At 40.7% G+C, this 24301-nt stretch overlaps 1 protein-coding gene across 3 annotated transcripts in view; it reads right to left on the bottom strand.

The window, feature by feature from the left end:
• GPRASP1 (G protein-coupled receptor associated sorting protein 1) overlaps positions 1 to 24301 on the bottom strand; it is a 68061-nt gene that overhangs the window by 9407 nt on the left and 34353 nt on the right. For 2 of the 3 annotated variants that reach the window (XM_043895587.1, XM_043895588.1), the window contains one exon: positions 19522 to 24301. In XM_043895587.1, coding sequence (XP_043751522.1) covers positions 19855 to 23976 — 4122 coding nt within the window. In that variant the 5' untranslated portion in view covers positions 23977 to 24301 and the 3' untranslated portion in view covers positions 19522 to 19854. Of the gene's footprint in view, positions 1 to 17425; positions 17497 to 19521 lie in introns of those variants that run through there. The other variant, XM_043895589.1, reaches the window with a different exon arrangement.

Below are 24301 nucleotides of genomic sequence, written 5' to 3'. Positions count from 1 at the left end.
ATGCCTCCACCAGACCTGTGTAACCCTGACTTGCCTCTTATATCTAAATCTCAGAACCAAATAAATAACCCCCAAGCATTAAGCCCAGGATACAGACACAGCTGTGCTGCATCATACCTACAGTTCTGCCCCAACCCCTCCTCCTACATACTTATGCACATGAACTTTCACAGTAGCATATTCCTTGCCTATACAACACATAGGATCTACGCCTCTTCCCTCTTACTCACCACGGACAGAGACTTGTTTATGTCTATTAAGCTTAACTTGGTTACTTTCTGTTTTTTAAAAATTATTTTATTTATTTACTGGCTACACTGGGTCTTCATTGCTATGTGGGCTTTTCACCAGTTGTGGCAAGCGAGGGCTACTCTCTAGTTGTGATGCACAGGCTTCTCATTGCAGTGGCTTTTCTGTTGCTAAGCACAGGCTCTAGGGTGTACTGGCTTTAATACTTGTGGTTCCTGGGGTCTAGAGGACAGGCTCAGTAGTTGTGATGAATGGGCTTAGTTGCTCTGTGGCACATGGGATCTTCCCAGACTAGGGATTGAACCCATGTCTACTGCATTGGCAGGCGGATTCTTGACCACTGAGCTACAAGAGAAGTCCTATTTTCTGTTGTTTTAATTTGTAATTCCATAATGCCCTCTGATGTTGAGCATCTTTACATATGCTAATTTGTATATTTTATTTGTCAATCATCTGGTCAGATCAGTCCCCCCCCCACCCTTAAAATGGCATTGATTGCTTTCTTATTACTAAATTTAAAGACTTTTTTGTATATTTTGGATACCAGTCTTCTAATAAATTCTGTTTTGCAACACTTTTCTTCTCAATCTCCACTTGTCTTCATCCTATTAATAGAGTATTTTGCAGAGAAGATTTATCTTTAATTAAGTTCAAGTTATCAATTTTTTCTTTCATGGATCACATTTTTGATGTTTTATCTACAAAGTCCTTGCCAAACACAAAGTTACCTAGATCTTTTACTATGTTGTCTTCTAGGAGTCTTTTTTTTACAGTTTTGTCTTTTACATGTAAGTCTATGATCCATTTTAAGTTAATAATAGTGAAAGATGTAATATATGAGTATAGATTTTCTTTTGCATGTAGATGAACAATCATTCTATTAGGCTGGTGCAAAAGTAATTGTAGTTTTTGCATTGTTGACATTTGCCTTTGATATCGGAATGCATTCTTAAATGTGGTTATGTTATACATCATTTAATGCACATTACTATGTGTTTTCTTGCCAATGACATTGCCAATGACATTACTTGCTGTTTATTTAATATTGATTTTAGACTATGGAAATCATGTTACACAAAAAGCAAATTTGAGCGATTTTATTCCAGTTCAAAATGGGTCATAAAGCAGTGAGACAACTTGCAACATCAACAATGCATTTGGCCCAGGAATTGCTAATGAGAATACAGCACAGCAGTGGTTCAAGAAGTTTTCTAAAGGTGACAAGAACCTTGAAGATGAGGAGCCCAGTGGCCAGCCATCAGAAGTTGACAACAACTGAGAGTAATCATCAAAACTGATTCTGTTACAACTACACAAGAAGCTGCTGAAGAACTCAACATCAATCATTCTATGGCCATTAGGCATTTGAAGCAAATTGGAAAGAAGAAAAAGCTTGATAAGTGGGTGCCTCATGAGCTGTCTAAAATTTTAAAAATCATTGTTTTGAAGTGTCCTCTTCTCTTATTCTATGCAACATTAAACCATTTCTCAATCAGGCAGACTGTGACATGCTATGAAAAGTGGATGGTATACAACAACCGGTGACGACCAGCCTCAGTGGTTGGAAGACACTCCAAAACACTCCCCAAAGTCAAACCTGCACCACAAAAAGATCATGGTCACTGTTTGGTGGTCTGCGGGCAGTCTAAACCACTACAGCTTTCTGAATCCTGGCGAAACCATTACATCTGAGAATTATGCTTAGCAAATTGATGAGCTGCACTGAAAACAGCAATGCCTGCAGCCAGCATTGGTCAACAGAAAGGGCCCAATTCTTCTCCATGACATCACCCCACCACATGTCACACAACTAATGCTTCAAAAGTTGAATGAATTGGGCTATGAAGTTTTGCCTCATCTCCCATATTCACCTGACCTCTCACCAACCGACTACCACTTCTTCAGGCTTTTTTCAGGAAAAAGCTTCCACAAGCAGCAGGATACAGAATATGCTTTCCAGGATGTCGTCGAATCCCAAATTGCAAATTTTTATGCTAAAGGAATAAACAAACTTATTTCTCGTCAGCAAAAATTTGTCGACTGTAATAGTTCCTATTTTGATTAATAAAGATGTGTCTGAGTCTAGTTATTGTTGTTGTTCAGTTACTCAGTTGTGCCCGACTCTTTGCAATTCTCTGGACTGCAGAATACAAGGCTTCCCTGTCCTTCACTATCTCCCAGTCTTTGCTCAAACTCATGTCCACTGAGTTGATGATGCCATCCAATGATGTCATCCTTCTCCTCGTGCCCTCAATCTTTCCCAGTATCAGGATCTTTTCCACTGAGTTACATCTTCACATCAGGTGGCCAAAGTATTGGAGCTTCAACTTCAGCATCAGTCCTTCCAATGAACATTCTGGACTGATTTCCTTTAGGATGGACAGGTTTGATTTTACTGCTGTCCAAATAACTCTCAAGAGTCTTCTACAGCAGCACAGTTAGAAAGCATCAATTCTTTGGCATTCAGCCTTCTTTATAGTCCAACTGACATCCACACATGACTACTGGAAAAACAATAGCTTTGATTATATGGATCTTTGTGGGTGAAGTGATGTCTCTGCTTTATAACATGCTGTCTAGGTTTGTCATAGCTGTTCTTCCAAGGAGCAAGAGTTTTTTATTTCATGGCTGCAGTCACCATCCACAGTGATTTTGGAGCCCAAGAAACTAAGGCTGACACTGTTTCCACTGTTTCTCTATCTATTTGCCATAAAGTGATGGGACCAGATGCCATGATCTTTGTTTTATGAATGTTGAGCTTTAAGCCGACTTTTTCCCTCTGCTCTTTCAATTTCAACAAGAGGCTCTTTAGTTCTTCTTCACTTTCTGCCATAAGGGTGGTGTCATCTGCATATCTGAGGCTGTTGATATTTCTCCCAGCAATCTTGATTCCAGGTGTGTTTCATCCAGCCCAGAGTTTCTCATGATATACTCTGCATATAAGTAAAAGAAGCAGGGTGACAATATACAGCCTTGACATACTCATTTTCCTCTTTGGAACAAGTCTGTTGTTCCATGTCCAGTTCTAACTGTTGCTTCCTGACCTGCATACAGATTTCTCAAGAGGCAGGTTAGGTGGTCTGGTATTCCCATCTCTTTCAGAATTTTCCACAGTTTACTGTGATCAACACAGTCAAAGGCTTTGGCATAGGCAATAAAGCAGAAATAGATGTAGTTCTGGAATTCTCTTGCTTTTTCAGTGATCCAGCAGATGTTGGCAATTTGACATCTGGTTCCTCTGCCTTTTCTAAAACCCACTTGTACATATGGAAGTTCATGGTTCACATACTGTTGAAGCCTGCCTTGGAGAATTTTGAGCATTACTTTGCTAGTATGTGAGATGAGTGCAATTGTGAGGTAGTTTGAGCATTCTTTGGCATTGCCTTTCTTAGGAATTCGAATGAAAACTGACTTTTTCCAGTCCTATGGCCACTGCTGCGTTTTCCAAATTTGCTGGTATACTGAGTGGAGCACTTCCACAGCATCATCTTTTATGATTTGAAATAGCTCAACTGGAATTCCATCACCTCCACTAGCTTTCTTCGTTGTGATGCTTCCTAAGGCCCACTTGACTTCACATTCCAGGATGTCTGGCTCTAGGTGAGTGATCACAACATCGTGATCATCTGGGTCGGGAAGATCTTTTTTGTACAGTTCTTCTGTGTATTCTTGCCACCTCTTCTTAATATCTTCTGCTTCTGTTAGGTCCATACCATTTCTGTCCTTTATTGAGCCCATCTTTGCATGAAATGTTCCCTTGGTATCTCTAATTTTCTTGAAGAGATTTCTAGTCTTTCCCATTCTATTGTTTTCCTCTATTTCTTTGCACTGATAACTGAGGAAGGCTTTCTTAACTCTCCTTGCTGTTCTTTGGAACTCTGCATTCAAATGGGTATATCTTTCCTTTTCTCCTTTGCTTTTTGCTTCTCTTCTTTTCACAGCTATTTGTAAGGCCTCCTCAGACAGCCATTTTTCTTTTTTGCATTTCTTTTTCTTGGAGATGGTCTTTATCTCTGTCTCCTGTATGATGTCACGAACCTCTGTGCTTAGTTCATCAGGCACGCTATTAGAACTAGTCCCTTAAATCTATTACTTACTTATACTGTATAATCATAAGGGATTTGATTTAGGTCACACCAGAATGGTCTAGTTGTTGTCCCTACTTTCTTTAATTTAAGTCTGAATTTTGCAAATAGGAGTTGATGATCTGAGCCATAGTCATCTCCCTGTCTTCTTTCTGCTGACTGTAGAGAGCTTCTCCATCTTTGGCTGCAAAGAATATAATCAATCTGATATCAGTATTGACCATCTGGTGATATCCATGTGTAGAGTCTTCTCCTGTGTTGTTGGAAGAGGGTGTTTGCTATGAACAGTGCATTCTCTTGGGAAAACTCTATTAGCCTTTGCCCTGCTTCATTCTGTGTTCCACGGCCAAATTTGCCTGTTACTCCAGGTGTTTCCTGACTTCCTACTTTTGCATTATAGTCCCCTCTAATGAATAGGACATCTTATGTGGGTGTTAGTTCTAAAAGGTCTTGTAGGTCTTCATAGAACCACTCAACTTCACCTTCTTCATCATTTCTGGTCGGGGCATAGACTTGCATGACTGTGATATTGAATGGTTTGCCTTGGAAACGAACAGAATCTCATTCTGTTGTTTCTGAGATTCCATCCAAGTACTGCATTTCGGACTCTTTTGTTGACTATGATGGCTACTCCATTTCTTCTAAGGGATTATTGCCCACAGTAGTAGATATAATGGTCATCTGAGTTAAATTCACCCATTCCAGTCCATTTTAGTTCGCTGATTCCTAAAATGTCAACGTTCCCTCTTTCCATCTCCTGTTTAACCACTTCCAATGTGCCTTGATTCATGGACCTAACATTTCAGGTTCCTATGCAATATTGCTCTTTACAGAGTCCCACCTTGCTTCCATTACCAGTCACATCCACAACTGAGCGTTGTTTTTGCTTTGACACCATCTCTTCATTCTTTCTGGAGTTATTTCTCCATTGATCTCCAGTAGCATATTGGGCATGTACGGACCTAGGGATTTCATCTTTCAGTGTCCTATCTTTTTGCCTTTGCATACTGTTCATGGGTTCTCAAGGCAAGAATAATAATAGTAGTACTCCTTCTTTTGAAGGAGGTCACCATTATCTTCATTACCTCTACCATAGTTTGGCCTCAGGTAAATAGCAGGGGAGGAAGCCTTAGAAACAGCTATGAAATGAAGGGAAGCAAAAAGCAAAGGAGAAAAGGAAAGATATACCCATTTGAATGCAGAGTTCCAAAGAACAGCAAGGAGAGTTAAGAAAGCCTTCCTCGGTTATCAGTGCAAAGAAATAGAGGAAAACAACAGAATGGGAAAGACTAGAAATCTCTTCAAGAAAATTAGAGATACCAAGGGAACATTTCATGCAAAGATGGGCTCAATAAAGGACAGAAATGGTATGGACCTAACAGAAGCAGAAGATATTAAGAAGAGGTGGCAAGAATACACAGAAGAACTGTACAAAAAAGATCTTCCCGACCCAGATGATCACGATGTTGTGATCACTCACCTAGAGCCAGACATCCTGGAATGTGAAGTCAAGTGGGCCTTAGGAAGCATCACAACGAAGAAAGCTAGTGGAGGTGATGGAATTCCAGTTGAGCTATTTCAAATCATAAAAGATGATGCTGTGGAAGTGCTCCACTCAGTATACCAGCAAATTTGGAAAACGCAGCAGTGGCCATAGGACTGGAAAAAGTCAGTTTTCATTCGAATTCCTAAGAAAGGCAATGCCAAAGAATGCTCAAACTACCTCACAATTGCACTCATCTCACATACTAGCAAAGTAATGCTCAAAATTCTCCAAGGCAGGCTTCAACAGTATGTGAACCATGAACTTCCATATGTACAAGTGGGTTTTAGAAAAGGCAGAGGAACCAGATGTCAAATTGCCAACATCTGCTGGATCACTGAAAAAGCAAGAGAATTCCAGAACTACATCTATTTCTGCTTTATTGCCTATGCCAAAGCCTTTGACTGTGTGGATCACAGTAAACTGTGGAAAATTCTGAGAGATGGGAATACCAGACCACCTAACCTGCCTCTTGAGAAATCTGTATGCAGGTCAGGAAGCAACAGTTAGAACTGGACATGGAACAACAGACTTGTTCCAAAGAGGAAAATGAGTATGTCAAGGCTGTATATTGTCACCCTGCTTCTTTTACTTATATGCAGAGTATATCATGAGAAACTCTGGGCTGGATGAAACACACCTGGAATCAAGATTGCTGGGAGAAATATCAACAGCCTCAGATATGCAGATGACACCACCCTTATGGCAGAAAGTGAAGAAGAACTAAAGAGCCTCTTGATGAAAGTGAAAGAGCAGAGGGGAAAAGTCGGCTTAAAGCTCAACATTCATAAAACAAAGATCATGGCATCTGGTCCCATCACTTTGTGGCAAATAGATGGAGAAACAGTGGAAACAGTGGCAAACTTTATTTTCTTGGGCTCCAAAATCACTGTGGATGGTGACTGCAGCCATGAAATAAAAAGACGCTTACTCCTTGGAAGAAAAGTTATGACCAATCTAGACAGCATATTAAAAAGCAGAGGCATTACTTTGTCAACAAAGGTCCGTCTAGTCAAGGCTATGGTTTTTCCAGTGGTCATGTATGGATGTGAGAGTTGGACTATAAAGAAAGCTGAGCGATGTAGAATTGATGCTTTTGAACTGTGGTGTTAGAGAGGACTCTTGAGAGTCCCTTGGACTGCAAGGAGATCCAACCAGTCCATCCTAAAGGAAATCAGTCCTGAATGTTCATTGGAAGGACTGATGCTGAACTTGAAACTCCAATACTTTGGCCACCTGATGCGAAGATCTGACTCACTTGAATAGACCCTGATGCTGGGAAAAATTGAAGGTGGGAGGAGAAGGGGATGACAGAGGACTCATGGTTGGATGGCATTACTGACTCAAAGGACATGAGTTTGCGTAAACTCTGAGTGTTGGTGATGGGCAGTGAGGCCTGGCGTGCTGCAGTCCATGGGGTTACAAAGAGTCGGATATGACTGAGAGATTGAACTGAACTGAACTGAACTAAAATAGCAGGGAGGGAAAACAGCTCCAACCATCAACAGAAAACTGGATTAAATATTTACTGAGCATGACCCCACCCATGAGAACAAGACCCAGGGATGCAAGGATTCTTCAATATTTGCAAATAAATCAATGTGATCCACCATGTTAAGAAATTCAAAGATAAAAAAACCATCATTATCTCAAAAGATACAGAGAAAGGCTTTGACAAAATTCAACACCCATTTATGACAAAAACTCTCCAGAAAGCTAAGAAATAGAAGGAACATACCTCTACATAATAAAAGCCATATACATCAAACCCACAGCAAACATTATCCTCAATGGTGAAAAACTGAAAGCATTTCCTCTAAAATCAGTAACAGGACTACAGTGCCCACACTCAACACTACTATTCAACATAGTTTTGGAAGTCCTAGCCACAGCATTCATAGAAGAAAAATAAATGAAAAGAATCCAGATTGGGAAAGAAGAAGTAAAACTCTCACTGTTTGCAGATGACATGATCCTGTACATAGAAAACCCTAAATAACTGACAGAAAATTAATAGAGCTCTTCAATGAATGTAGTAAATTTGCAGGATAAAAAATTAATACACATAAATCCTTTGCATTCCTATACACTAATAATGAAATAATAGAGAAATTAAAGAAACAATCTCATTTACCATTGCATCGAAAAGAACTGAATAGATAGGAATAAACGTACCTAAAGAAACAAAAGATCTATATATAGAAATCTAAAACACTGATGAAAGAAATCAAAGATGACACAAATAGATGGAGAAATATATCATATCCATGTATTGGAAGAATCAACATAGTGAAAATGAGTAATCTATAGATTCAATGCAATCCCTATCAGCTACCAATGATATTTTTCACAGAACTAGAACAAATAATTTCACAATTTGTATGGAAACACTAAAAACCTCAAATAGCGAAAGTGATCTTTAGAAAGAATGGAACTGGAGGAATCAACCCTCGTCACGTGAGACTATACTCCAAAGCTAAAGTCATCAAGACAGCATGGGACTGGCACAAAGGCAGAAATATAGATCAATGGAACAAAACAGAAAGCCCAGAAATAAATCCGTGCACCTATGGACACCTTATCTTTGACAAAGGAGGGAAAGCTATACAATGGAGAAAAAACAATCTCTTTAACAAGTGGTGCTGGATAAATTGAACAACCACCTCTAAAAGAATGAAACTAGAACACTTTCTAACACCATACACAAAAAGAAACTCAAAATGGATTAAAGATCTAAATGTAAGACCAGAAACTATAAAACTCTTAGAGGAAAACATAGACAGAACCCTCTCTGACATAAATCACAGCAAGATCCTCTAGGACCCACTCCCCAGAGTAATGGAAATAAAACCAAAAATAAACAAATGGGACCTAATTAAACTTACCTGATGTTACACAATGTGGAAACTATAAGCAAGGTGAAAATGCAGCCCTCAGAATGGGAGAAAATAATAGCAAATGAAGCAACTGACAAAGAATTAATCTCCAAAATATACAACCAGCTCATGCAGTTCAATAGCAGAAAAATGAACAATCCAATCAAAAAGTGGGCAAAAAACAGATATTTCTTCAAAGAAGACATGACTAATAAACACACGAAAAGATGCTCAACATCACTCATTATTAGAGAAATGCAAATCAAAACTACAATGAGGTATCATCTCACACAAGTCAGAATGGCCACCATCAAAAAGTCTACAAACAGTAAGTGCTTGAGATGGTGTGGAGAAAAGGGAACTCTCTTATGTTGTTGGTGGGAATGCAATCTGATACAGCCACTGTTGAGAACAATGTGGAGAGTCCTTAAAAAACTGGGAACAGAACTGCCATACGACCCAGCAGTCCCACTACTGGGCATACACACCGAGGAAACCAGAAATGAAAGAGACACATGTACCTCAATGTTCACTGCAGCACTATATACAAAAGCTAGGACATGGAAGCAACCTAAATGTCCATCGGCTGAGAATGGATAAGGAAGTTGTGGTACATATACAGAATGGAATATTACTCAATAAAAAAGAATGCATTTGAGTCAGTTCTAATGAGGTGGATGAAACTGGAGCCTATTATACAGAGTGAAGTAAATCAGAAAGAGAAAGACAAGTACTGTATATTAAGGCATATATATGGAATTTAGAAAGATGGTAATGACAATGCTACATGCAAGGCAGCAAAAGAGACACAGATGTAAGGAACAGACTTTTGGACTATGTGGGAGAAGGCAAGGGTGGGATGATTTGAGAGAATAGCATTGAAACATGTATATTACCATATGTAAAACATGACCAGTGCAAGTTTGATGCATGAAGCAGGGCACTCAAAGCTGGTGCTCTGGGACAACCAAAAGGGATGAGGTGGGGAGGGAAGAAGGTAGAGGGTTCAGGATGGGAGGACACATGTGCACCTGTGGCTGATTCATGTTGATGTATGGAAAAACCATCACGATATTGTAAAGTAATTATCCTGCAATTAAAATAAATTGATTAAAAAATAATACAAAATATACAAGCAACTCATGTGCTCAGTACCACAATAACAGACATCCCAATCAAAAAGCAGGCAAAAGAATTAAACAGACATTTATCCAAAGAAGACATAAAGATGGCTAATAAACACATGAAAAGATGCTCGTAACTAAACAGACATTTCTCCAAAGAAGACATACACATGGCTAACAAACACATGAAAAGATGCTCAACATCACTCATTATCAGAGAAATGCAAATCAAAACCACAATGAGGTACCATTACACACCAGTCAGGATGGCTGCTATCCAAAAGTCTACAAGCAATAAATGCTGGAGAGGCTGTGGAGAAAAGGGAACCCTCTTACACTGTTGGTGGGAATGCAAACTAGTACAGCCGCTATGGAAAACAGTGTGGAGATTTCTTAAAAAACTGGAAATAGAACTGCCATATGACCCAGCAATCCCACTTCTGGGCATACACACTGAGGAAACCAGATCTGAAAGAGACACGTGCACCCCCAATGTTCATTGCAGCACTGTTTATAATAGCCAGGACATGGAAGCAACCTAGACGCCCATCAGCAGATGAATGGATAAGGAAGCTGTGGTACATATACACCATGGAATATTACTCAGCCATTAAAAAGAATTCATTTGAACAAGTTCTAATGAGATGGATGAAACTGGAGCCCATTATACAGAGTGAAGTAAGCCAGAAAGATAAAGAACATTACAGCATACTAACACATATATATGGAATTTAGAAAGATGGTAACGACAACCCTATATGCAAAACAGAAAAAGAGACACAGAAGTACAGAACAGACTTTTGGACTCTGTGGGAGAAGGTGAGGGTGGGATGTTTCGAAAGAACAGCATGTATATTATCTATGGTGAAACAGATCACCAGCCCAGGTGGGATGCATGAGGTAAGTGCTCGGGCCTGGTGCACTGGGAAGACCCAGAGGAATCGGGTGGAGAGGGAGGTGGGAGGGGGGATCGGGATGGGGAATACGTGTAAATCTATGGCTGATTCATATCAATGTATGACAAAACCCACTGAAAAAATAAATAAATAAATAAAGGAAAAGAAAAGAAAAAAGAAAAAGAAAAGATGCTCAACATCACTCATTATTAGATAAATGCAAATCAAAACAACAATGAGGTATCATCTTACACCAGTCAGAATGGCCATCATCAAAATGTCTACAAACAATAAATGCTGGAGAGAGTGTGGAGAAAAGGCAAGCCTCTTACACTGTTGTTGGGAATGCAAATTGGTACAGCCATTGTGGAAAAGTGTGAAGATTCCTTAAAAAACTGGGAATAGAACTGCTATACAACCCAGCAATCCCACTGCTAGGCATACACCCTGAAGAAATCAGAATTGAAAAAGACACATCTACCCCCAATGTTCATTTCAGCACTAGTTAAAATAGCTAGGACATGGAAGCAACCTAGAGATATCCACCGGCAGAACAAAGGATAAGGGAGATGTGGTACATATACAGAATGGAATATTACTCAGCTATAAAAAGGAATGCATTTGAGTCCGTTCTAATGAGGTGGATGAAACTGGAACCTATTACACAGAATGAAGTAAGACAGAGAAAGACAAATACTGTATATTAATGCATATATATGGAATTTAGAAAGACGGTAACAGTGATCCTACATGCAGGGCAGCAAAGGAGACACAGATGTAAAGAACAGACTTTTGGACTCATTGTAAGAAGGCAAGGGTGGGATGATTTGAAAGAATAGCATTGAAACATGTACATTACCATATGTAAAACAGATGCCAATGCAAGTTCAATGCATGAAGAGGGTTCCCAAAGCTGGTGGTCTGGGACAATCCAGAGGCATTGGATGGGGAGGGAGGTGGGAGGGGGGTTCAGGATAGTGGGCACACATGTATACCTGTGGCTGATTCATGTCAATGTATGGCAAAAACCATCAAAATATTGTTAATTATTCTCCAATGAAAATAAATTAATTTTATATGCAAATACTCTAAACAAAATGCTAGCAAACTGAATTCAATAGTACATTGAAAGGATCATATTCCATGATCAAGTGAGATTTATATCTGCAATGAAAGCATGGTTCATCATATACAAATCAACAAATGAGATACACTACATTAACAGAGGGCTTCTCAGGTGGTTCTGTGGTAATGAATCTGTCTGCAATGCAGGAGATGAAAGTTCGACCCTGGTCAGGAAGATCCCCTGAAGAAGGGAATAGCAGCTCACTCCAGGATTCTTGCCTGGAGAATTCCATGAACAGTGGAGCCTGGCAGGCTACATTCCATAGGGTCGCAAAGAGTCAGTCACGACCAAGAGATTAACACTTTCTCTTTCACTAATATCTAAAACATATCAGGAATCATACAACTGAATAGTGAAACTAATAATCTGATTTTAAAATGGGTAAAGAACCTGAATAATTAGTTTTCTACAGAAGAGATACAAATGGCCAACAGTTACATGAAAAGATGACATCACTAATGTCATGAAAAGATGACATTACTAGTCATCAGGGAAATGCAAATCAAATCACAATGAGGTATTACTTCAACCAGTTAGAATGATGATTATCAAAAATACAAGGGAGAACACATGTTGGCAAGAATATAAATAAAGCAAACTCTTATACACTGTTGGTGGGAATGTAAATTAGTACAGCTACTATGGAAAACAGCATGGAGGTTTTTCAAAATTTTTTTTAAATCACCACATGATCCAGTAATCCCACTTTGGTGTATATATTCAAAGGAAATGAAATCACTATCTTTAAGAGATATCTGTACTTCCATGTTCATTTCAGCATTATTCACAATAGACAAGACACAGAAACTACCTAAATATGCACTGACAGATGAACTGACAAAGAACCTGTTATATATGACTATATATAATAACATTTATTCATATATGTAAGTAAAATTCAGTCATGAGAAAAAAATTATGCTATCTGACATAGCAACATAGAGAGATATTCTTTGGCCTGGCCAACACTTTTCCTTTTTGAAACTCCAAGAGAATTTCAAAGGAGTTATATGAGAATATTAGTAACCCTCTACCTCAATCAATATAATAATATTAAAGATAAGATAAAATGACAATATTAATTGGAGAGTAATCAGGTATGAACTATAGGTAGTACATTTCAGATAACCCACAATATTTATTATAAACTGCAATAAGTAAGCCTGTATGCTTCTAACACCAAAGAGAATTTACCTCAGAAACATATTTGAAGATAACCATATACTATAAAAGAGACATGGGAAATTGTTGGAGTAGGGGCATATTATTTAATAAATAATACTGGTATTATGTGGAAAGAATCTATTTGCATTTCCCTCTACATATCACAAGTCAAAATTCATTTTAAGTAAATGAGTATTTATTTTTCTTTATCCTTCTGCATCTTTTGAAATATTTAAGATATCCAATCTTCCTGGAATTTGATTACATGTATCATGACATGACATCATCTGTTTTCCCAAATGATTAACTAATTATTCTAACACCATTCACCAAATGTGTAGAAAAGAGTTAGCATAGCAGATGTAAGATTGCAAGCTTTATAAAGACTTGCTTGGAGGCTGGCCTTTGGCTTGATTCTGTTAACTTGGATTTAAAGAAGGTTTCCATTATTCCCAAAACAGATTATGATTGGCTCACTGTGCCTAAACTCTCTGTGCGAACAATACAGTTTATGCTAAATATTAATACCTTTTTTCCTTCTGGGAGTCTTGAATTTTGGTGCATGCTAGGCAAAAGCTACCTCAATCTCCCTCAAATCTTGGGCACTGAGTGTCTAATAAGCTTCCTTGATAAATAACATTTCACACATGTTGTCATAAACTATTGAAGGAATTAAGTGTATCCTGTGGGACTCCACTGGGAGAGAAATACTGGAAGTTTGCAGTGATTTCTTTTGAACTTTGTTCCATGCACTTTTTTCTTTTCACTGATTTGGTTTCACATTCTTTTGTAATAAATCATAGCTGTGAGTACAACTGTATACTGAGCCTTGTGAATCCTGCTAGTGAATCACTGAACATGCTGAGGATCCTGGGCACACTGAATCTTTCACTTTTCTCCATGAATTTGAACTGTCACCCACATATATGTGGAAACATATGGGCTCTCTATCTGTATTCCATTTAACTTTTCCTGAGTAGTTCTACCCTGTCAAGAGATTTGACAAAATTTTTTAAATTCTTTGTGGGAAAAACACTTTCCAACTTCCATATTATTTTTCTTTCAAAATTCTCTGGACTATTCACAGGCTTGTGTGTATGTAGAAATCAATAAGAAGTTCTTGAACTTCTAAGAACCTCTAAACCAAGAACCTCGAAAAGGCAAATGATAAAAGCTTACAAATACTCTGCTTACAAAAAGAAAACCCAACTGGCTAGGTTTAACCTCTGAAACATCTGAAAGTAGGTTTAACCTCATTAATAATACCAAAATAACAAGGCAATACCATGTTCCCCAATTCCATTAGTAAAAGGCTTAAAATTTTTGCTGATAGACTTATAGACATATGTATCTACTAAGTTCACTATACGTTTCTAAGACAGATTACCCAGCCCACAGCCCCATCCCAAAGGAAGAAGTCCTTGCTTGACTCTCGAGTAGGCATGACCAAATGGATAAACACTGGACACCTGAAGGTTAGAATTCATGGAACTGGTGAAAGGGATCAGCAGTGTCACTATGAAGGGGATAGATGGCCTTCTAGAAAATCTTTGAAGAATGGATAGGCCTCTGACAGAGATTACAAGGGGCTGGAGATGATGAGTGAGAAAGGACAAGTGAATGAGAAAGTTGTCCTCTCCAGGTGCAAGGAACTGTGTGAATAAGCTGTGGGGAAGATGTCTGTGAAAGCCTATTTTGTGTGATCTGTAAAATGCTATATAATGTATGTTCTACCCTAAAAGGCATTAGTTAAAAAGGTTTTAAAGACAAGTTCTAAGGTATATTCAAGGTACAGATATTCTTTGTGATATACAAACTCTTCCTGAGACCAGAAAAAGAACAAAAGCTATTCTAACTCATTTAATGCAGCTAATATAACCTTGAAACTATAATAAGAAAACTACAGCATTAAAATATAAAATCATAGGTCAGTATCATTAATGAAAAAAATGAAAAAAACTGGCAAGTTGAATCTAATAGTATATTAAAAAACAGTAACAACAAAAATACTGTGATAGAATGTCAAGGAGAGAGGCATAACCATAACTACAGTCAGATTTCAGCACAAGTACAGACAAAATAAGTAAAGATATATAATAGAAGACTTAAACTAAGATTATGAACTAACTAGACCTAACTGACATTTTTGAAAAGTTCACAGGACAACAGAAAGATACACAATTTTTTCAAGTGCAATCGGTATATTTACTGAAATAGACCATATTCTGGGCCATAAAGGAACACTCAATAAATTAAAAAGATTCAGACCATACAGAGTAAGTTCTCTGACCAGGTCAGTACTGTAGAAATATATAACCAAAACATATCTGGGAAAGTCTCAAATATTTAGGAACTACATAGCCTACTTCAAATAATTCTTGGATAAGAGAAGAAAATTAAAAAGAAATTAGTATGTAATTTCCATTGAAAAATGAAAACACAACATATCAAAATTTGTGGGATGCAGCTTAAGCAGTATTAGAGGAAAATTTACAATACTAAAATGCCTGTATTAGAAAAATGATGGGCTCAAATTAATTGACCTCAGCTTCTATTTCAAGTAACTAGAAACAGAACAGTAACAAACACAAAGTAAACAAAAGAAAAAAAAATAAGAGCAAAATCCAATAAAAAATAGAAAACACAAAATTTTTAAAATCAATAAAATTAAACACTAGTTTGTTGAGGTCAATAAAATTGATCAGGCTCTAGGCAGAATGATAAAGGAAAACAAAAGAGAAGACACAATTACTGACATCAAGAATGAGAGAGATGACATCACTAGATAACAAACATCAAAAGGATAATAAATTTATTGGCAAGGCTGGAGGGAAACAGACAACCCATAAACTGCTGATGGTAATGAAAATTTGTAATATCCCTTTGGAGGGATATCTCAGAATATCTAATGAAACTACATATGCATATCATTTGACCAACCATCCTCACTTCTAGGAATCTACCTCTAAACATACAAAAATTATAATTGCACAAGGTTATTCTTCCAGCACTGTTGCAACAGCAAAATATTGGAAAGAAATACCCATATACAGGAGAGCAATTGAACAAATTATAGCAGTGACTGGAGGAGAAAATGGCAACCCACTCCAGTATTTTGGCCTGGAGAATTCCATGGACAGAGGAACCTGGCAGGCTACACTTCATGGGATAACAAAGAGTCAGACATGACTGAGTGATTAACACATAGCAGTGACACAATGGAGGATTATGCAGCTGCAAAAAATGAAAAAGACTGCTATGTACTAATTGGCTTCAAATCTGTAAAATGTGCAGATAAAGAGGTTAATGGGATTAGTCAAATTTTTTTTAAACTATACTCTCCTAAAAAGACTTTGGTATCCTGGAAATACCTCATAAAGCTGAGCTCTGATCGAAATGGATTAGCACAAATAAGGGAGTACCACTAAGGATAGATGCAAACCACCAAGAGGCATTGGCCAGAAAACAAAAACAAGGAAAAGAGCAAAGAGTCGGTGGAAGGGAACCTGTGAGAAAATTCATAAAACAGTTCCTGTAGGTGGTTCCCATAAAGACCCTCCTCTAGGCCCAAGACTGGAAAAATGAGGGAGCAGGTAAAACAATGACCCTTGTGTCTCTGGATGGGAACTGTTGAGGGTGCAATGGGACTAAGCCATTTCAGAATCTCATATCCAGGGCAGATCCCCAGGATGCTGCTGCCTGGGTTGAGATCCAGGGATCCTCTTGAGGGTTGAAAAGCTTGCTGGATATCAATTGGGATATCAATATCCCAATGAGAACCACTATGTGAAGGGCCCAAAGCATCTAGGTTCCCTCCTCATGAGTGTGTCCTCTCTCCACTACACTAGAGCTGCCCAGGTTGAGGTTTAATGCCTCTCTTGCATCTCCAGGCACCTGGAACCTTAGAGCAAAAGTCAGTTCCGTTACTCTCTGATCAACCCCATACCCACTCCCACCACTAACTTGCCTGCAATACTGAGTCCAGTCATCCCCACTGTCTGACAGATAGAAGAGATAGTGCCAACTGGATGGGAGGAACGGAGGGGTATGGTACCTCAAAGATCCCATCTGATCCCATCCCTGCCTCTCCAGAGCCAGCGCTATGGGTGTACACAAATTGGGTATTCACATATTGTCACTTCACCGTGTCCTTTTTCTAGGCACCCCTGAAGCCAACTGCTTCCTCGTATCCACCTCCCCTACCCAAACAGAGGAACAGTCGCCCAACGCTGGGTGGGGTGAAGGGCGTTCAGAAAGCAGGAGGGAGCAGGAGGGACCACGAAGGTCCCAGGCGCTTCCTCCACGAGGATCTAGTCTCTACCACCACCTCCCATGGATGCTATTTCCCGGCCTCGAACCCACCTCCTCCAACAGCGGCCGCTGCTTCTCTCCGCATACGCCTCCCTCAGGATGACTTCCGGCCTCTTGAGCTCCTGGACAAAAATCAGGCCCCGGCTAAGACGCTCGCGATTGGCTGAGGGATTGTGTCCTCTGCCAACAAATACCGTAATCCTGGGCACCTGAGGAATTCGTTTTCAGGCTAGTGCACCATGAAGAGACATCCACCCACCCACCGTTACATCCTACCACTCCTCTTACAGCCGTCTGTCAAGCGTCAGGTGCAAGTCTTTCCCGACCCTTTTCAGTGCTTAACACACCTCTACGCCGGTTCAAGCGAGAGCGCCGTCATGTGACCCACCCTCAGCCTCACGTGACCGCACATTCGGCATGTCTGCCGCAGCCCTGCAGTAGCAAGCAAGGTACAGTCCTCTGCCTCTAGGGCTGAGCTGCTTGCTAGAACAACCTGAAGCTCCTGGTGGTGGTGAAGATAGAGAGCTGAAAGGAAGGCTGTTTTGGAGCCAATGCTTCCGTCCTAGGACTGGGCTTTGCTCTGTAGGAACACAGGGCTGGCGAGGAACACTCCATGAGGAGTTCAGAGACCAACTGACTTTTAATATTCTGTATAAAACTCGTTTGAGTAGGCTCCGGGAGTTGGTGATGGACAGGGAAGCCTGGCGTGCTGCAGTCCATGGGCTCGCAAAGAGTCGGACACGGCTGAGCGACTGAACTGATGAAACTCGGGTGATGTATTAAAACACACGCAAGATCTGTCTTTAAAATACTGATAGGCAAAACATTCAGTCTCCAACTTCCACCACCAGGACGATCTCTGTTATCACTTTTGGTTTGTGAATGGATGAAATCTGCCACTTTGCCCTACTTACAAAAATCTTACAGCCTAGAGTCTTATAGAAAACAAAACAAAACAAAACTTTCCATCCTGATACAAACCAAGGTGAATAAAAATTTGTGTATTTTCCTTTAGCCTGGACTCCCTCCTACCCCAAATCAACATCATCCCTGACTTTTAATCCTGTCTGAAGATACATTATTACCTTTGTGAATCCAAAAAAATGTGTACCATAAATCAGAAACTTTAGAAAGTTTACAATTTACTCCCTTTAAATAATTATGCATTTTTCTTTGGCAACCCAGTCCTAAATTGTAGTCTCTCACACTTCTTTACTCTTTTGACATGTTTTAAATGGTTATAAGATTTCCCATAATAAAATAATATACATTTCACAAATCCAGTCCATTTCACATATTTGGGGAGTATCATCCTTCCATACATTTTACCAGTCTTTTCTATTTCATCAAATATAGAAGGCATTAGAGCTTTTCTTAGCCAATTAAAAAACCTGTATATCATCACTCTTAGTAGCTGTATGCTATTACCTTGACACTCTCCATGGCACCACCATGAAGAAACGGTCTTCCTGACAGTTAAATTTGTGTGCTTTCTGGTCTTTTTCTTTTAACCTGTGGGCCAGTGGTCTCCAACCTTTCTGGCACCAGGGACCAGTTTCATGTAAGACAATTTCTTCACAGACTGGGGGTGGGGGGGATAAGGATGGTTCAGTTGGTAATGTGAGCAGTGCAGGGGGGCATGGTTCAGACAGTAATGCAAGGGATGGGGTGAGCGCAGAGGAAGCCTTCTGCTCACCTCCTGCTATATGGCCTGGTTCCCAACAGGCCACGGACCAGTACTGGTCTGCACCCCAGACCCCTGCTTTAGGCAGTATCAAAGAAACACCCATACTTTGAACTGCAAAATGCAACTTCTCAGCTCTTCAAAACTTACCTCATTTTATATCGCTTAATACTCCTCATAGCCACTCCAGGCAGACTGGATACCTCACTCCCATAGGAGCACTATTCCAACTGCGAGCTTTTCTTCACAACATCCAACATCTTCCCTACATTTCAGAGCCCAAATCAATTGGGTGCTTTTTCTCTAAATCATACCCTGAGTAGCAACCCATGGTAACATTTGCATTTACAGATATAAGAATAAGCTTTTTCAAGGAACATTATTATTCATATATTAATTATCTCTATGTTGTCATGTGTTATCTTGGCAGCTATATTTTAACTTCAAGGAGAAGGGTGATTTCTGCCTACTTAAACACAGAACTTTATTGAAAACAGGACATGACTCAAATCGACATCAGTAACACCAGAACAACAATCAAAAGGGTAGCTTACTTATGATGGCTCAATTCACTGTAAGTTTAAATACTAAATTCACAATCTGGACAAAAACAAATATCAACAAATGTGCTTTCAGTTTTAGTATTCGTTTGGCATCAGAAGATAGATCCAGCTCATACAAAGTTGGACAAAGTTAGTATCAGCATTAAGGATGTACATTACAACATAGAACCAACTTTGAAAACATTATTGAAGGATCATAACTCAGGAACATAAGGATAATCAGAGCCAAGTAACTAATCATACTCATTTTTTTGGTCTGCCTCGGGGTCATTTTTATGGTCTATTTTGCCTTGCAGTTCCTTAGCAAATTTCTCAATTTCATGGAATGCAGAAGTAAGTGGCTCAAGACTGAAATCATCATCAGTGAACACCACCTCTTTTTTTATATTGTTACCAATATTCTCAAGCATTGCTAGAACAACTTGAATATTATTTGTCTCTTTCCTGCTAAAAAGGCCCATCAATTCTGACACTGCTTCAGCATTGAGTAGTTCTTTTGTCATGACAGGATTTTCAGACAAATTCAACAGCATTTTCAAAACATGAAACCTCGTTTCAGTATTGCCTGTGGCTAATAACAAAAGAAGCCCAGATATATACCTGGCAACCAGTGTGTGATAGCCAGTGGCTCTAGTGAGGTGTCTAACCATCTTTATTCCAGATAACTGCTCAGGGGAATCCAAGCTATAAGCAAGAGTTTCCTCACATACCTGATATACATATGTCTGAATTATGTTTAGATTTGGGTAAGGTGGAGCCATGTGAATCATATTCTCTAAAAACCTTGTCCTAACTTGGGAGGAGGGATAATTGAGCAAGGTTTCAATAAGTGAGACAACACCTGAATCACGAATGAAATCATAAGCATATTGAGAAGTAGTTCTCATACCCATTGCAATTTTAGATATTTCATGAATACAAGGCTCTCGAATTTTGTCCATTAATAGGAGTTCTTCTTCAAACTCTTCAGGACCAATTTTAAACTCACACTGTATGCAGCTGCAGGAGCAACTCTCAGGCTCTGCACTCTCCCTGGTCCTAAGATGCTCCCAAATTTGCACGACTGACCAGTAGAATGGATCATATTGAAATGAGAACTTGGGGTCAGGTTGATCAGGCTGAAGCAAAGATTCCTGGTCTTCCCCTTCTAGGCTCAGTTCCATGTGCTTTGGCTTTCCTCCAAACATTTCAGAGAATAGGAATGCTGCTTCTTTTGAAAATCTAAAGAGGCTTGGGGATGGGAAGCCAACCCTACCCCATGGGCCAGGCTTGAACTGAACAGTAACTTCCTCCCAGCTCTGGGGCCTGTGTGAAGCATCAGGCTCCTGCTCAACTGAACATCTGGACTTGGAAATGGCCCTGTACACAGGGCTAGGATCTGATTCAAAATGGGTCTCATCTCCTGCCCAAAACCAGGACCCCACGATGGCCTCATCCTCCTCAGCTATTGTCCTGAACTCAGAGTTGGTTCCATCACCAGGCCTGTTATTGTCCTCGTTTTTAGCCACAAACCAGGACCCAACAACTGCCCCTTCCTCATTTTCTGGCCTAGACTCAGAGGTGGCCCCAGTTTCAGTCTCATTAATGTCCTTGTCTCCAGATAAGAGCCAGGACTCAACAATCATCTCTTTATCATCCTCTGGCTTAGACGCACAGCGTGTTTTGGCTTCTACATTGACTTCTTTTGCATCCCAGAACCAGGATTCAAAAATGGTTTCCTCTCCAGACCTTGATGTGGTCTCTTCTACTGCCTGAGGTCTAATGTCTATACTCTCTTCTTCAGCCCAGAACCAGGACCCAACAATGATTTCCTCCTTTTCAGCTCCATGCTTGGAATCAAAACTAGCCCCTGCCTCGAGACTGGTCTTTTCTTCAGCCCAGAACCAGGACTCAACAATGACTTCCTCCTCTCCAGCTTTTGGACTGTATTTGCTGCAAATATTAGCCTCGTTCCTAATGGCCTCTTCCCTGGCCCAGAACCAAGACCCAACAAAAAGTTCTTCTTCAGCTGCCAGCCTGTCCTCTTCTCTAGCCTCTGCTTCTGTTTTAAGCCTGTCTTCCTCCCTAGCCCAGAACCAAGAATCAATAATGTCTTCCTCTTCAATATCCAGCCTGGATTCTTCTCTGTTTGCAGACTCTATAATGGCTTTATCCCCTTTCCAGAACCAGGATGTGATCATGGTCTCCTCTTTGGTAGGTGGCTTGGCTTCTTCTTCAGCCCTATCATCTGTACTGCTTTCTTCCACAGCCCATAACCAGGGACCTACAATGGTCTCTGGCCCTGTATATTTTATGGACCAGAACCAAGAATCAACAATGTCCTGTTCGTCCTCTAGCCTAGACTCCCAGCTGCCTTCGTTGGCAGGGAACATACAGGGACCTTCTCCTGACCAGAAACCAGACTCACTGTTAATCTCTTCAGCAGCTGTGATAAATTTACACTGGGCACCAGCAGCATACTTCATACAGATCTCTTCAGTGGTCCCAAACCAAGAGGATGTAATACTCTTTTCCTTGTCCTCCAGGCTAGACTTACTCACTTCAGCCCTCCCACAAGCTTCTACTCCAGGCCAGAACCATGACCCAATAATGGGCTCCTCCTCCTCAGTCCCTGGCATAGTATCACAGTTGACTTCTGCCCCAGAATCCGTGTGGGCCTGGTTTCCAGCCCAAAACCAAGGCCCAAATATTGTCTCCTCTTCAGCTCCTGGCCTGGCCTCTTCTCTGAACTCAGCCACTGTACTGATTTCTTCTCCAGCCCAAAACCAGGGGCCAATGACCTCTTCTTCCTCAGACTTTGGCCTGGACCCACAGTTGGCCCCAACCCCAGCTTCCATACTGGCCTCATCACCGACCCAAAACCAAGACCCAAAAATGGTCTCTTCTTCAGCCTCTAGGTTGGTTTCTTCATTAGCCCAGCAAAAACTGGCAATGACCTTTTCTTTCTCATCTGTTGGCACTGATTTGGAAGTGGCATCAGCCTCAGTTTCCACACTGGTCTTTTCCCCAGTTCCAAGCATGGAACTGCCAATAGGCTCCTGCTCAGTCTGTGGTCTGAATGTACCACTGGTTTCTTCTTCAGTCCAGAACCAACTGCCAACAATGGAATCATCCTCCACTTGAGAACCGGATTTGACAGTGGCCCCACCAACTATGCTGGAGTCTTCCGCAGCCGAGAACCAGGCCCCGGTGAGGAACTCTTCCTCTGGCCTGGCTTCTTGCTTGGCCCTAGCTCTGGCCTTGATTTTGGCTTCTTCCTTTACCACTGCTCTGGCCCTGACCTTTTTCTTGGACTTGGGCTTGGCCAAGTTATTAGCCTTCTCTCCAGGCCAGAACCAGGGCTCTTTTTTGACTACATCCATAGACCCAGACATGAAATCAATGGAAGTTTCTTGCTTGGCCCTGTGCCTGGTGCTGACATTGGCCCCCTTCCTGGCTCGGGGTTTGTGCCTACCCTCCTCTCCAGCCCAAAACCAGGATTTGACACTGTCGTCACATTCAGACCCAGAACTGGATTCAGATACTTCTTTCTTAGACCTAAACCAGGACCTACTATTGGTCTCTTCCCTAGGCCTAGACCGGATACTGGTCTTTTCTCTGACCCAGAACCAGGAATTCTTGATAGATTCATCTTCAGAACCAGAACTGGAGGCAACATAGAGTTCCCAACTGGTTTGGGGCCTAGACATAGCCTCTTCTTTGGCCATGTGCCTAGACCTAGTACTGGCTTTTACCCTGTCTCTAGGATGAAGCCTTGTACTGACCTCTTCTCTACTCCAGAACCAGGAGTTCATAAAGGATCTATCCACCCATCTGAAATCACAATTGTGAAAGTTCTCCTTTTTGGATGTAGGCCTGGGATGGCACCAAGACCCCACATTGGTCTCCTCCTCTGACACAAGCAAATGCTGGATTCGTGATTGGGACTTGACCTTAGTGCCAGGAAAGGACTCGGCATCCGTACTGGCCAGTTCCCTAACTATAGATGAGATCTTAGGTTTCGCAACTGACCCAGACTCAGTACTGATCAGTGACCAGGCTATAGCATTGTTTTGGGACACTCCCTCTGTCTTCTGTAGGACCTCAGCATCAAACTCAGTCTTGGCCCATGAAGAGGTTTCACCCATGGACCTTTCTACAGTGATTGCCTTGGCCTCACTCTTCGGATGTGTCTTAGTTACTGCCACGGTCTCAATTTTGGGCCTTGCTCCAAGCATTACCTGGGCCTGGGTCCTAACCTTTGGTCTGACCACCATTAGGACTTCATTCTCTCTTTCAGCCCCACTGGCAACCTCTTTGCCAGGCTTCTTTTCAGGCTTGGCCTGGACACCAGTCTCAATCTCAGCCCCAGTCATAGTACAGTTACAGAGAAGACCTGAATAACTACAACTATCCCAGTCTCAGCTTCTACCACAGATTTCTCACAGTTTTGTATCTTCACACTCTAATTTTTTGATGACTCAGGTGATACAGTTGGAAAGAAAAGTTAGAGCCAATCACCAGTCCAGCAGTCAATAAGCCTCCTTTCCAATCCCAGCCTCAGTCAATATTACAGTCAGAGTGAAGAGAAAACACAACCAAGCTGGGAAAGGATGGATGGTTCCTGGGTAGGTACACACCTGTTGAAGGTAGTGCTCAGCAGCAATTCCAACACCACCAGAGCTGCCACTGGAAGTCAAT

This window comes from Cervus elaphus, chromosome X (assembly GCF_910594005.1).
Source record: "Cervus elaphus chromosome X, mCerEla1.1, whole genome shotgun sequence".
In the NCBI taxonomy this organism is placed as follows: domain Eukaryota; kingdom Metazoa; phylum Chordata; class Mammalia; order Artiodactyla; family Cervidae; genus Cervus; species Cervus elaphus.
This window is presented reverse-complemented; position numbering and strand designations above follow the sequence as displayed.